Consider the following 15141-nt stretch of genomic DNA (forward strand, 5'->3'; position numbering starts at 1 on the left):
GAGCCACCCAGGCGCCCCAAAACATACTCTTTTTTGAAAGTTTATTTATTTTGAAAGAGTGAGAATCGCAAGCAGTCTCTACTGTCAGCACAGAGCCTGACACGAGGCTCAATCTCACAAACCATAAGATCATGACTGGAACTGAGATCAAGAGTCAGACACTTCACTGACTGAGCCACCCAGGCATTCCAATAGATCAAAGGAGAAATTATAAGGGAAATTAGAAAATTCTTAGAAATGAATGAAAATGGAAACATACTACATCAAAATTACAGGATGCAGTGAAAGTGGTGCCAAGGAAATTATAGCTATAAATGCTTACATTAAAAAATCTCAAATCAACAATCTAAGTAAACAACTTCAGGAACTAGGAACAGAACAAACTAAACCCAAGTTGGGCAGAAGAAAGGAAATATGAAAGATGAGAACAGAGATAAAATGAAATAGAGAATAGACAAACAATAAAGAAAATCAATGAAACCAAAGGTCAGTTCTTTAAAAAGGTCAAAATTGACAAATTCATAGGTAGACTAACTGAAAAGAAAGAATAAAGAAGACTCAAATGATTAAAATAAAAAAAGGAAAAACTCCTGAGTCTACCGAGAAAGGATTTTAAGAGAATACATGAACAAATGTACATCAACAAGTTGTTTAACCTAGATGAAATGGATAAATTCCTAGAAACACAAATTCTAGCAAGATTGAATCACAAAGAAAGAGAATACAGTATCTGAATCAGTCTATAATCAAGGAAATTGAATTAGTAATCACAAATCTGACAAAGAAACACTCTGATCCTATGGTTTCACTAGTGAATTGTACTAAACATATAAAGAAGAATTAACACGATACTTTCTTGAAGTTTTCCCAAAAATTGAGGAGGAGGGAACACTGAATAAAGAGAGGAAAACACATGATTATTTCAATTGATGCATTTGACAAAATTTGACACACTTTCCCAATAATAATACTTAACAAACAAGGAATTTACCTCAACATAATAAGAGTCACATCAAAAACCCACAGCAAACATCATATTCAATAGTGAAAGACCAAAAGTATTTCCCTTAAGAGCAGGAACAAGGCAAGAATGCCCATTTTCACTGCTTCTTTTCAACATAGTACTGGAAGTCCTAGCCAGAACAAAAATGCATCCAAATTGGAAAGAAAGAAGTAAAATTATCTGTTTGCAGATGATATAATCTTATATGTAGGAACCCATAAAGATTGCACAAACACAAAAAAACCCTGTTAGAAATAAGTGAATTTAGCACAGTAACAGGATACAGTCAGCATGAAAAACTCAGTTGTATTTTCATAACAGTGAACAATATGAAAAGAATTAAGAAAACAATTTTACTTACAATAGCATTAAAAAGAATAAAATACATGGGAATTAACTTAACCAAGGAGGTAAAAGACTCATATAATGAAAATTATAAAATAATGCTCAAAGAAATTAAAGCATAAAGGAAAGACATCCTATGTTCATGACTTACTTAACTTACTGTTAAGATGTCAATAGCACACAAAACACTCCACAGATTCAATGCAAAATCTTAATGATTGTTTTTGCAGAAATAGAAAAATCCATCCTAAAATTCATATGGACTCTCAGGAACCCCAAATAGTAAAAACAATCTTGAAATAAAAACTAAGTTGGAGAAGTCACAATTCCTAATTTTAAAACTTACTAAAAAGCTACAATAATCAAAAGAGAGTAGTGTTGACACAAAGACAAACATAAGAACAGAACACTCAGAAGTAAACCCTCACAAAAACTGCCACATGATTTTTGACAAAGGTACCAATAGCGTTCGATGGGGAAAGGGCAGTCTTTTCAACAAATGGTGCTGGAAAAATTGGATATCCACAAGTGAAAGAATGAAGATAAGCCTTTACCAAATACCATGTAACAAATTAATTAAAAATGAATCAGATATTCAAAATATAAGACCTAAACTATGCAATTCTCAGAAGAAAAGATAGGGAAAAATCATCATAACTTTAGATTTGGCAATGATTTCTTAGATATGAGAACAAAAACAAAAACAGACAAATTGGACTTGCTAAAAATTAAAAACTTCTGTGCATCAAAAAACACTGCCAACAGAGTAAAAAGATAATCAATGGAGTGGGAGAAGATATTCCCATATCATATATCTGATAAGGGATTAATATCCAGGACATATGGAGAACTTGTAAAACTTAACAACAACAAAACAAACAACCTGCTTCAAAAATGGACAAAGGATGTGGACAGACATTTCTCTGAAGAAGATATACATTAGTCAACAAGGACATGAAATGATACTCAATATTGCTAATCATTAGGGAAATATTTCAAAGAAGAGAACTGGCCAATAAAAACCCTAAAAAATGCAACCTTATATTTTTGATGCAGTTATTCAAAGCAATTTTCAAATGAAAATCACAGGTGCCGTTTTGCATCCATTGGATTGGCAAGAACTAAAATGTCATTCAATGCCACGTATCAGTGAGAATGTGGAACAAAAGGAATGCTCACACATGGTTGGGCAGATATAAATTGATATAACCATTTCGGAAAACAACTTCATCTTAACTAGTAAAGTTAGACATGAGCGTATCCTAGAACCTGGAATTCCATTTCTGCACATGTGTGCCTGGAGGATGTTCATGTACTAGTTTTTCAGAAAAAAAAGTCCACCCCTGTTGAGATGAGCACTGGGTGTTGTATATAAGCGATAAACCATGGGAATCTACCCCCAAAACCAAGAGCACCCTTTACACGCTGTATGTTAGCCAATTTGACAATAAATTATATTTAAAAAGAAAAGAAAAGAAAAAAGTCCACCAACAATGGAATAAATAAATGCACTGTGATATTTTCACAGTGGAATATTACACAGCAGCACAAATAAGGGTATTAAAGCTACCTATACATCAACATTGATCAATCACAAAATCTAATGCTGGATGAAATCAGAAGGTCTACAAAAAAATGAATCCATTCTATGTAGGGCACATAATGAACAATACACTGGCAATAATAAATGGGGTAATAAAACAATACATAGAATTATTCATCATTTTGAAGTATATGGTTCAGTGGTATTAAGTATATTCATATTCTTGTGTAGCCATAACCACATCGTTTAGGTATATATTCATAAGTGATCAACTTTAAGGAAAAACAAAGTAGTGATTAACACCAAATTTTGGACAGCAGTATCTTTTGGTAGGTGATTGGGACAGGGGCACAGAGAGGACTTCTCTCCATTAAGCTGTGGGGTAGATCTTGAATTTTTATCTTAGGTTATTTTTTAAATGCATGGGTGCACCTGGGTGGCTCAGTTCATTGAGCATCCGACTTTGGCTCTGGTCATGATCTCGCAGTTCATGATTTCGAGACTCACGTTGGGCTTGTGCTGACAGCTCAGAGCCTGGAGCCTGCTTCAGAATTTGTGTCTCCCTCTCTCTCTCCCCCTCCCCAACTCGCACTCTGTCTCTCTCAATGATAAATAAACATTAAAAAAATTTTTAATAAAAAAATAAAATAAAATGTGTATGTGTGTGTTATGAACAATACATTTCCAAATAAAAAGAATGTTAGAAGGGCTCCTGGGTGGCTCAGTCGGTTGGGTGTCTGACTTCAACTCAGGTCATGATCTCACGGTCCGTGAGTTAGAGCCCCGCGTCGGGCTCTGTGCTGCAGCTTGGAGCCTGGAGCCTGGAGCCTGCTTCAGATTCTGTGTCTCCCTCTCTCTCTGACCCTCCCCCGTTCATGCTCTGTCTCAAAAATAAATAACCATCAAAAAAATTTTTTTAAATGTTAGAGTGCTAAGGAAACACATATTAAGGAACAAAGTATATCTATTATATTTAAATACTTATTTAAAACTCTCATCTTGATAAATAGTAGTTTTGTGTAATAGACGCCAGCAACATTTGGAATCAACAGGAGGCAAAAGTGCCGAAAGAAAAACTTTAAAAATTAAATTTGTTGGATATGTTAACAATTGTGTGCAAAGTTGGTATAAATCAAATAATGTGCAGTCCAAAACATGTAGCACAAAAAGAAAGAAACAATTGATAAAAAAGTAAAACACGATCATTTTAATTACACTAATATGTTTGCTATTTTAATTGCACCAAAACTGGTGCCCGTCATAAGCCAGTTACAGAGGTCTGGGAGGTGTGTGTGTGGGGGGGGGTGTTCCCCTCAACCAATGACTTCAGTACTCATGGGTAAACTATTAAGTCTTATTTCCAAAAGAAAACAAGAAGAAACCTGCAGAAAAGAAACCATATGATTAGAAGGTAAGAGGGTCTGATTTATGAGGAAAGATTAAAGGATTTAAGCAGCACAGTTTGGCTAAGTGATGACCAAAAGAGAGCATGATAACAGTCTGTAAATATTTGCAAAGCATATACCAAGGAGGGAGGATTTGTTATTTATCTTGGTACAAAGTTGTTAAATGGCCATGAATGGCCGATGTTAAGGAGAAGGAAATTCAGGCTCAGAGAGACTTCCTGGTTGAAATGAAAAAAATCAAAGGGGCTGGCTCCCTAAGAAATAATGGCAACTTCATTACTAGAGCTAGTTAAAACAAAATTTGGTGCACACTAGAAGATTCACAGGAAAAGAAAGGCTTTCTTTGATCAGGACAAAGCATTGAGAGTAGGTTTTGTTAGTTTTATTCCAGCGGATGAAAGGATTCTGAAACATTCTCTAAGACATTTCTGAAATTTGAATCACTACATTTATGAATAAAAATGTAAAATAATCAAAATTCATACCACAAGCTGATAATTACTCTTACCATCTTCTTCCTGTCCTTTTGTTTTACTTTTCTTATTTTCATTTTGTTTTCTTGTATAGTGTGAACTATTTAAAGCTCAAAAAGGGGGTGGATAAAGAATAATAAGTAGCCATGTACTAACCAACCAGATTGAGACATTACAAATTTGAAATATTAAAACAGTCTCTATAGCCTTTCCTAATCTTATTACCTTCCTCCCCACAAGAAGTAATTCTCTTCATTTAGTTTATATCATTCCCATTTAAACCTCTAAAAATTTATCTCATATGTAATACTCTTAAGCAACATATACTATTGCTTTAAAACTTGTAGAATACGGTATATATCCTTCTACATTCAATACGTTTTCTTCACTCAACTTTAGGTTTTTGAGATGAATCTAATTTAATTCTTGTAGCTATAGTTCATTCATTTCCAAAGCGGTATAGTATTACCTTGTATAAATATATTAACATTTATTCTCTCATTGTATCATAATGGCCATTTGTTTTCCAGCATTCTGAGATTGCAAACAATACCGCAGTGTGCCTGCTTGTACACCGTGTGAAGGTTTCTCTAGGAATACTGTCATACGGCGTGTGCACCTTCAGCTTTACTAGTGATTGTCCCCTCTCTTGTTCCCGAGCATTCCTTTGCTCCACATGTCTGACAACGCTTATTTTCAGACTTTTGACTATTGTTATTCAAAAAATAGTGACATGACCATTTGTTATGGTTTTAATTTGCATTTCCCTGATGAAAACTTCTCTGATTAAGTTGAACACTTTTCACATGTTTCTTGGCAGGAATGGTATCCAAAATATTTGTTGACCCCATGTTATGGTCTGTCAGGAGGGGTGCCATGAATACCAATACTATTTGCAGTTATTATTTTTCTACTTGTATGAATTGCATGTTCATATACCATGTTATATTTCTACTGGGTTGTCTTTTTATCATGGAGTTGAGTATTTTACATGTTCTAAAATAGTGCTGCCCAACAGAACTTTCTGTGATGCTGAAAATGTTCTGTCTACACTGCAATACTCTATATGATTATTATGGACCTGAAATGTAGCTAGTGTGACAGAGAAACAAAATTGTAGGTAATTAATAGCCATATGTGGCCAATAGCTACTATATTGTACAGCATACCTATATATATTAATCCTGTCACTCATATATGACATGTAAATATCCAGTTTTATTTACATTTGAAGCCACATATACATATATTTGCTTTTGTGTCCTCTTTTCTTCCTAATTAACATTTTTCCATGTCATTAAAAGAGATTTTTAATAAATGGCATAATATTTAGTCCCATAAAAGTCCTATAAATGATGTCACCATGGGGCACCTGGGTGGCTCAGTCGGTTGAGCATCCGACTTCAGCTCAGGTCATGATCTCACAGTCTGTGAGTTCGAGCCCCGCGTCAGGCTCTCAGAGCCTGGAGCCTGCTTCGGATTCTGTGCCTCCCTCTCTCTCTGCCCCTCCCCTGCTTGTGGTCTGTCTCGCTCTGTCTCAAAAATAAATAAAAATATTTTTTAAAAAAATGATGTCACCATTTCTTTATTGGTAGTAATTTAGGTTACACAGTTTTTCATAGTTGTCGATTACAATTTTTGCATAATATTTTGTAAGCATTTTCTGTTATTTCTGTATATGAGATTCATGAAAAGTGAAACTGTGGGAGAAAAACCATGAACACTTTGAAGACTTGACACAGATCTTACAACTTTTTATCCAGGGAGTTTGGTCAGTATTCACCAGAGGAATACGAAACAGCTTATCTCACCAGAACTTCACCAACATCATCATATTAATTTCTAAATATTTGATAATTACAGAATTCAAAATTTTATTTATTTTTTATTTATTGGGCAGTCCATTTTTCATGCATTTATTGCCCTTTTCTTCCTTATGTGTATTTTCTATTCATGTCTTTTACTGTTTATTGTCATCTTCATAGTTTTCTATAAATTGATAGGATTTCTTCACTTAATAGAAATATTATCCCATTGTCATATTTGCTGAAAATATTTTCTCCAGTCTTTCTTTTGACTTCAAATTTTATATATCACGCTGTTGATACAAAAATAGTTTTCAATTTCTCCACTTTATATTTTTCCTTTGACTTCTTAAATTTTCGTCTTAGAAAATCATTCCCAGCAGCTCTTTCTGCCCACAGGTTCTGTCCCCATGCTTTAATAAAATCACCTTTTTTTGCACCAAAAAAAGGGAAAATCAGTCCTTATCCAGAAATGAAGTAGATAAAAATGTTCCCTTCTAAGTACTGTTTTTATATTTAATAACTTATATGAAATTCATGAGGCATAATTTTTTTCCAAAATGGTCAATTTTTCTAACATCATGCTATGAAGAATTTTATTTATTTATTTGACACTACATCCTCCTCCAAAAAACAATTAAGACAATTTACTGAAAAAAAAAATTTTCCTTCATTGGTTGTAATGTCTCTTTGATCATACATTAAATCCTTATTTATACTAGGGTCTTTTTTTTTCAGGTATCTAATCTCTGTTATGGATTTATTCTACCTACAGTTGAGTTTATATCATAGTGTCATAATATTTTGATATCTGCCAAACAAGCCCCTTTTCACTATTCTCATTTACATTTCTCTTAACTATTACTTTCTGTATATCCTTCTACATTAAATGTATAGTCATTTTAATCATTTCCAAAAATCAATTACCCACTCAAATTTTTATTAGAGTATTAAATGTCTAAATTAATTTAGGAAGAATTGGCCCATTTATAATATCTAACATACCTAGCCACTCATGTGGTATGTCTTTTCATTTAAAATTTTCATTTAAATAAAAAGCTTCTGCACAGCAAAGGAAACAACAAAACTAAAAAGCAGGGCACCTGGGTGGCTTAGTTGAGCATCCGACTTCGGCTCAGGTCATGATCTCACTGTTTGTGAGTTCGAGCCCCACGTCGGGCTCTGTGCTGACAGCTCCGAGCCTGGAGCCTGCTTCGGATTCTGTGTCTCCCTCTCTCTCTCTGCCCCCCCCCCCCACTCATGTTCTCTCTCTCTCTCTCTCTCAAAAATAAACATTAAAAAAAAAAAACTAAAAAGGAGCTAACTGAATGGGAGAAGATATTTGCCAATAACATATCTGATAAAGGGTTAGAATCCAAAGTTTATAAACAACTGATACGACTCAATACACAAAAAACAAACAATCCAATGAAAAAATGGGCAGAAGACATGAACAGACACCAACAGACACTTGAAAAGATTCTGAACATTTCTCATCTTCAGGGAACTGCAACTCAAAACTACAGTGAGATATCACCTCACACCTGTCAGAATGGCAAAAACCAAAAGTGCAAGAAACAACCAGATTGGTGAGGCTGTAGAGAAAAAAAAAAAAACCCTCTTGCACTGTTGGTAGGAATGCATACTGGTGCAGCCACTGTGGAAAACAATATGGAGGTTCCTCAAAAAATTAAAAATAGAACTATCTTACAATCCACTACCAATGTTTCCCAGCTAAAATCAGGCACTTCTCTCCATCTCTAGAGCTATCATCCTCGTCCAGATATTCTTTCATCCAGACTTATCCCCAAATCTATAACATGATGCTCCTTGTTTGCCTTCCCATATGTCAGTGGTTGACATTTGGTAACATCAGAGACATTTCTGCTTGTCACAAGAGGAGGGTGTGGAATCTGGTGAGTAGAAGCCAGAGATACCATGATGTTGCTAAACATCTTGCAGTGCACAGGACATCCCTCACAACATAGAATTATATAGCCCAAAACATGAGTAATACCAAGTTTGAGAAACCCTAATCTATAACGTTACATCGATTCCATCACTGTTACTCTTTTTCCTGACTCCACTCCAAATTCCCACTTATTCTCAGTTCTTTCCTTGAATGTCACTTCCTATGGAAAATGTCCCTGACCACTTAAACTAGGTTGATACCCATGACACCCCTTATAATTGCATATAATTACTTTAAAAGATATGTTCTCCTGCTACACTGTAAAAGAGAAATTCTATCCATTCACTATTTTGTTCCTTAGTATCTGTAACTCCATCTATCGATTAATGTCTTGAGCATGAGTTTTAAAAAGTAGAACTTAATTCAGAATTTGAAAAAAGCAAACACATCTCTCAGCCTCAGTTTCCTTAGCTGTAAGTTAGTAATGCTAACACCGATTTTCCCTACCTCACAGTTAGTAGTGTTCAAATGAACTATAATATATGCAAGTTGACACTGGAAGTCTCACGTCCTGAGCAAACTATGATGGTTGATCACTCAGGTACCAAATAATTTTTTAAAATTTCAGCTTTGAGGGGTGCCTGGGTGGCTCAGTCGGTTAAGTGTCCGACTCTTGATCTCAGCTCAGGTCATGATCTCAAGGTTCGTGAGTTCAAGCCCTGCATCAGGCTCTGTGCTAACAGCATGGAGCCTGCTTGGGATTCTGTCTCTCCTTCTCTCTGCCCCTCCCCTGCTGCGCTCTCTCTCTCTCTCAAAATAAGTAAATAAACTAAAAAAAGATGTTTTTAAATAAAAAATAAATAAATAAAATTTCAGCTTTGTTAAACAAAATTCCATTATTTTTTAAGTGTTTAGAGTAGTTCCGAGCCTTTAGAAAGCCCTTGTGCTAATTTCTATAATCATCATAATAATGATGCTTTATTGTTGTTGCAGTCTTTGGAAATGTCAGCTATATGACAGCCTAACAAAAATATTTTAGTTTAAATTTGTTAACAAGATCTACACCTGAATTTGTAGTGCACTCTTCTAAGGAGGAAACAGTACACTGCAGAAACATTTTTTCTTTTATTCTGTAAAATGAGCCTTGCCATACACATGCCGTAATAGCTGATGGCTCACTAAGTACCACCAACCTCATCAAAGTGGTAGAAAGAACACCTGAGAGAAATTACTTAAATTCCCTATTGACATAAACTTCAGTCAACTGAAGTGTATTTCTAAGTCAATATTTTTGCACTTTCACAATTGTTTATCTAATAAAGAGCTATTATTTCATTGATAAAAAGAGCAATCTAGAGGATTTTATTATGTAATTAGCCATTAACTGTATTAAAAGCACTGGTGGGAAGAAATTGGTCATTTCAAAGGGTTGGGGGCTTTCTATTATTTCTTAAGATAATATGCTTGCATCATTTCACCAAACTAATGGAGTTACAACCTCAGGTCCAGATTTACCACACAACACATTGTCATGTGCCCTTAGTTCTGTGGCACCTCTTTTTAATGATTAGATAACTTGAGGATAATGAAGGCCTTATCGTGTGCCTAATTAGCCATGCAGTCCCTAATGGTAGTCTAACTCATTTAGATAAAGTCAGTTTGCTGATCTGTTCTTTGGTTGGGGGTGGGGAGTGGAAGGGGTGCCTAGGGAGAAAGTGTGTGAGTGTGTGTATGTTAGAGAGATGTACCCTTTCTCCCTAGCTCCCTCCTCCACCATCCACCCTGTCTCCACACTGCAGAGAGGTCAGCAAACTGACTATACATACACACACACTCACACAAAGTGGTTAAAACAAACCACAGCATAACATTTGGGTTTCTTGATAACTCTTAAAGGTTTTGTCTAAATGGGTATATTCCAAATACCAATTCCTTCCATATCCTCAGCTTTAGACTTTTTGTTTATATTCAACTGGAAGTGTCTTAGATCTGTAAAGGTCTTTTTTTTTTTTTGCAATCTCTTAAGTATCTGATATTAGGTGAGAATAACTGAAAAATTACCCTTCCTACGTTAATTGGAAATTGTTCAGTAGGTCCATGTAAAGAATAATCAGTAGCCCCAAATCTAACAGCTCTCTCTGAAGTTCTCAATCATTTAATGGGCTCCTAATAAATTAACATTTATTTCTATATTTGCCAATGAGGACGGTTAGCATGTATTATTTAGTTTGCAGTACATATTATAGCAGATAAAATAGAAATGAAAGTAATTCTTACCTCATTCTTCAGCTTGCTTCCAGAAAACCTTAAAAATCAGTATATTTTCCATTAGTTAACATATAAATATACAGTTATAGCAATCAAGGAAATGCAGAGGACCCACAATAGGGGTAACTTTGGATCATGATTAGCAAAAGAAACCTGGAGAAATCTGCTTGATTTTCAAAGAGACCCAAGCCTTCTTATCAACTTACTTAAAAAAAATAAATCTATTAAGGAAAAGTAAATGAAGCATATTTAAGGAAATCTGATAAGATCTGCAAAGAACATTTGATATTAAATATTCATTTGTATTCTAGCCTGTATTTTCATGTTGCAGTTAGTTGTAGCCAATAAGCTGCCATTATGTTCTTCACCATGTCTGAGTTCGTCTTAGTATGACTCAGGTGAATGAAATTATTTTTTTACACGTCACTTTACTTTTCAAAAAAATTTATTCTTTTGAGAGCTAAGAGGAGTTCTTGGTAAATCATACTATAAGGCAATCTCCGATGCAGATTTAATTACTAAGAGCTCCAGTATATGAAAAATAGTAATTGTATATTATCACTGGTTTTATTGGATATCACCCCAATAACGACCTCCTCCTGATGGTTAATGGCAGGTTAGAGAAATGTGTTATGATCATTTGTGTATTCCCTTTCACAGAGACTCAAACAGGGCAGTAACTTTATCTCACTTAAGGTAAGCTGGTATTCAAAGCATGTATTATTAGTGATGAGTTATCATAAACTTTTCATCTTTGTAAGGTACTGATGAAGCACAGAGATTTTTATGTTATTTTATATTATTTTTAGAGGCTTTATAACCAACGTGGGGCTCAAACTCATGACCCCGAGACTAAGAGTCTCACGCTCTACTGAGTCAGCCAGGTGCCCCGAAGACAGAGATTTTTAAAACAGGTAATTTCTTGGGGAAAAACATACATTTTCTGCCCTTATTTTATTGATTCCAGCCTGAAAACAGACTCAGCCTTGTGAATAAATACTAATTTAAAAACAATTCTGCTTCCTTGATTTTTCCTTTTCATCTCTCTGGTATACCTTGTTCACTATTAATTTCTCATTAATGATCAAAAATTATATAAATTACCCAATAATCTAGACCATATCATTGTAAATGTCCTTACAAAGTTGAAATTAAGGTCTGATGCTTAAAAGAAAACATTTCAATAAGCAAAATGAGAAAGTCTTTTATTCAATTGCTATTATGCATATTTCAGGAAATGCAAAGAATTTGTCTTGAAGAAAGTAGAACTCTACCTTGTCAGGCCCTTTCCAGAATAAACGGAGTGGTAATATGCACTGCTCTCTTTGATGCCAATCCCATAATAATGATACCTAGAGCAAGGACAGGAACCAGCTCTGTGTTAATGAAGGAGTTTTTGGAAGGGGAGAAGGAGATAAAAGTACAGCTGAGGGAAAGAACAGCTAAGAACTGCAACCCTCTGATCACCTTCCTTTCCTGATTTTTTTTCAAGTAGCATCTTAATGTGTTAAATCGCTTTGATGGTCATTAGTCCTACTTATGGTCATATTTCTGGCTCTAGGATTAAAAAAGGAGAACAGCCAATCCCCTTCTAACCTCTAAAATATAGGCTTCAAAACCAAAAAAATTCATAAATGTAGACATTTAAATGTAACCACTTAAATTTGTAAATGTCAGCACTGGCTCCAAGTATATCAAGTGTCATTCTGCTAATTACCGGTTCAATTTGAATTTAGTCAATTGAAAAAGAAAATGATAGGTTTCCTTTATAGTGTATCTATTGGATGGAGTAAAAAAGTATGACATTGTATGGAGGAAGATATTAATGTCGTGCATAGGAATATATATGAAGCATGTGATCTTTCAAACGTTATTTTCCTCATGAGGAATGAGAAGCCCAATTCACTGTCATTTTCACTTCAAACTTTTGTGCAACAATGAGGGAAAAAAACTGTACCATGAATCAATGGAAATATGAAACATGGAATGTAACAGCGTCACAAATACTTTATTATAAATGTGTCTATGGATCCTGAGCCACTCACAAGTATAGCATTTCATCAGTTCTCAAGTTGTAGCTCATTCTCTTAAGCTGCAGACTCCTGACTTATTACACACCCAGGCACAAACACTATAATATTACACAAAAGCTAATCAAACAGTGGGAATTCAGTAAGGCTGGCTGAAGCCTAACTTCTGCCTTCCCTTTCCTTCCCAGCCCAGCACATGCAGCAGCACCATTTACTTGGTTACCTATTGTTTCAATTTGCATTCATCTAAAATCAAGCAAGGAATGAAATAAAAGCGAATAAAGGGGTTGCCAGGGGACTCCGCTGTAACCGTATTTAGAATTTCATAACTTAGTATCATCATCTGAGTTTAAAGTGGACAAGACAGTGCAGATCTAAGTTTCAAGGCCCCTTTTCTGACCTTAGCAATAAAAAATAAAATAAAATAAAAAAGACTTGGCAGAACAAGTCCACCTCTAAACATTCCCAAGGCCCAGAACAAGAGTACAAATGAAAGCCCACATACCATATACTTAAATATTCAAATCTAAATCAAGCTAAAAAACTACTACATAAAATAACCCTGTCCTCCTAGCTTGACAGTTTTCCTCCATACTGATCTGGTAGGTGGGTTTGAATCTACAATTCTTCCATGTGTGAACATGGCGGTGGGAGAAGAGCCACCCTTAGCCCTTGTCTTCACAGCCCCTGCTCTTTTCTTCACTGTGAGGAGCCTCTTGTGAACACACAGCCTCCATGTCCAAGATCAATCCAACCTTCCAACCACCACCGCCAAAGAGCTACCTTCTGGTGGCTCAAGTCTATGTATAGTGGTGGAACATAGCACCCCCCTCAGGATGGATGGGGGGAAAGAGCCCCACATAAGAGGGAGAAGGCAAGTCTGGGCTCTTTGGACAAAGAATTCTGGGGTTCTGGGGACCTGAAACGTGGGCTGGAAGGAGGGTGTGGTCTCTCGATGGACACATTTATTCAGGCTATGGACTCCTTTTCTCCTGGGGAAGAGGAAAGCTGGAGGAGGGCCAGAATAGAGCCCCCTAAACTGTGAGGCCCAGAGATGGGTTCTCTCCCATTAAGTTCTAAGGGCAAAGAAGTCACCTCTGATGACCCTGGGCTATTTGAGATAGAAAAGAGTTTTTAAATATGAAAACAAAAAATTACACATATTATATAAATGTTTTCAGAAAGAGCTATTATATTTGAGAAACAGTAAGGGGGGGGTGATCAAGGTGAATGGTGATATTTTATGATTGCTGCACACTGGGAATAAGTTTTCAATACAAGGGCAATAAGTGGCCTGTTAACCTGAAACAGAAGAGGTGGGGTTTTTTTGTTTGTTTTGTTTTTTGAGGTGGTGGGGGGTAAGGGGAGAGACAGAGAGAGGGAGACAGAGGATCTGAAGCAGGTTCCACACTGTCAGCGCAGAGCCTGATGCGGGTCTCGAACTCATGAACTGTGAGATCATGACCTGAGCCGAAGCTGGAAGCCTAGTGGACTGAGCCTCCCAGGTGCCCCAAACAGAGGAGGTTTATAACTACTCAAGTTTTACAATACAGAAAATAATCCTATAGTAGAAGAAGAATAAAAAACCCATCAGTTATAATGAAACAGAGGGGGAAATGCAGGACATCCAAAAGTGATGGAAACCCCAAAATACGGAAATGACTAAGTCTCCAGTGAGAAACTAAAAGAAGGAAGCTTATTTAAGTCGTAAAGACCTTACCAAAAGCATTTATATTAACAGAAATAGATAAGGAAAAGACCTAAAAACCATGAAAACAATGAGCAGATTTAGAGGATATTTGGCAAGTGTATTATAATTAATAATTATTATAAAAAGTTAATGAACCTAAGAGTCTGAAATAAATATTAATATTTTTAATCAAGATATAGAACTAAGATATCAAAGGGAATTTCTATTAGAAGAAATATAGCAAAAGATGTTTGAGAACAAGCAGATCTATTACAATGTAAATATATTGTAATTTCATTTTCTCTTGCAAAGTTTTCTATTTATTCTATAGAGGCTATAGTTTAAATAACTATATTTTATCCACTTGCTGAAGCAATATATGTTAAACATTGCTTTAAAAGTTGATAATTTTCTTTTATTAGAACATTGATCTTTTGTTTCTCATCTATAATCTTTTTTCAATATGTAGATAATATTATACCATGGTAAAGTGGTTTGTCATGCACATGGTTTGAGAAGAAATTACATTGCCCAGTGGTAGACAAAAGTCACTGGGCAAGTCAAAGGGATGACCAGGAGTTCAACAAATATTAGAAGACATACTGTGTCCTGACAACTATGCTAGATGTCAATACGATGAAAAAACAGACATGGGAAATCAGGGCA

General features: G+C 35.4%; 1 protein-coding gene across 1 annotated transcript in view; it reads right to left on the bottom strand.

Moving 5' to 3' along the window:
* Window positions 1-15141, bottom strand: part of RFX6 (regulatory factor X6) — a 56226-nt gene that overhangs the window by 27715 nt on the left and 13370 nt on the right. The window contains exons 5-6 of the mRNA XM_027057029.2: window positions 12030-12107; window positions 10765-10792 (exon numbers count right to left, since the gene is read on the bottom strand). Of these exons, the coding sequence (XP_026912830.1) occupies window positions 10765-10792; window positions 12030-12107 (106 nt within the window). The remainder of the gene's footprint in view (window positions 1-10764; window positions 10793-12029; window positions 12108-15141) is intronic.

This window comes from Acinonyx jubatus, chromosome B2 (genome assembly GCF_027475565.1).
Source record: "Acinonyx jubatus isolate Ajub_Pintada_27869175 chromosome B2, VMU_Ajub_asm_v1.0, whole genome shotgun sequence".
Taxonomy (NCBI): Eukaryota; Metazoa; Chordata; class Mammalia; order Carnivora; family Felidae; genus Acinonyx; species Acinonyx jubatus.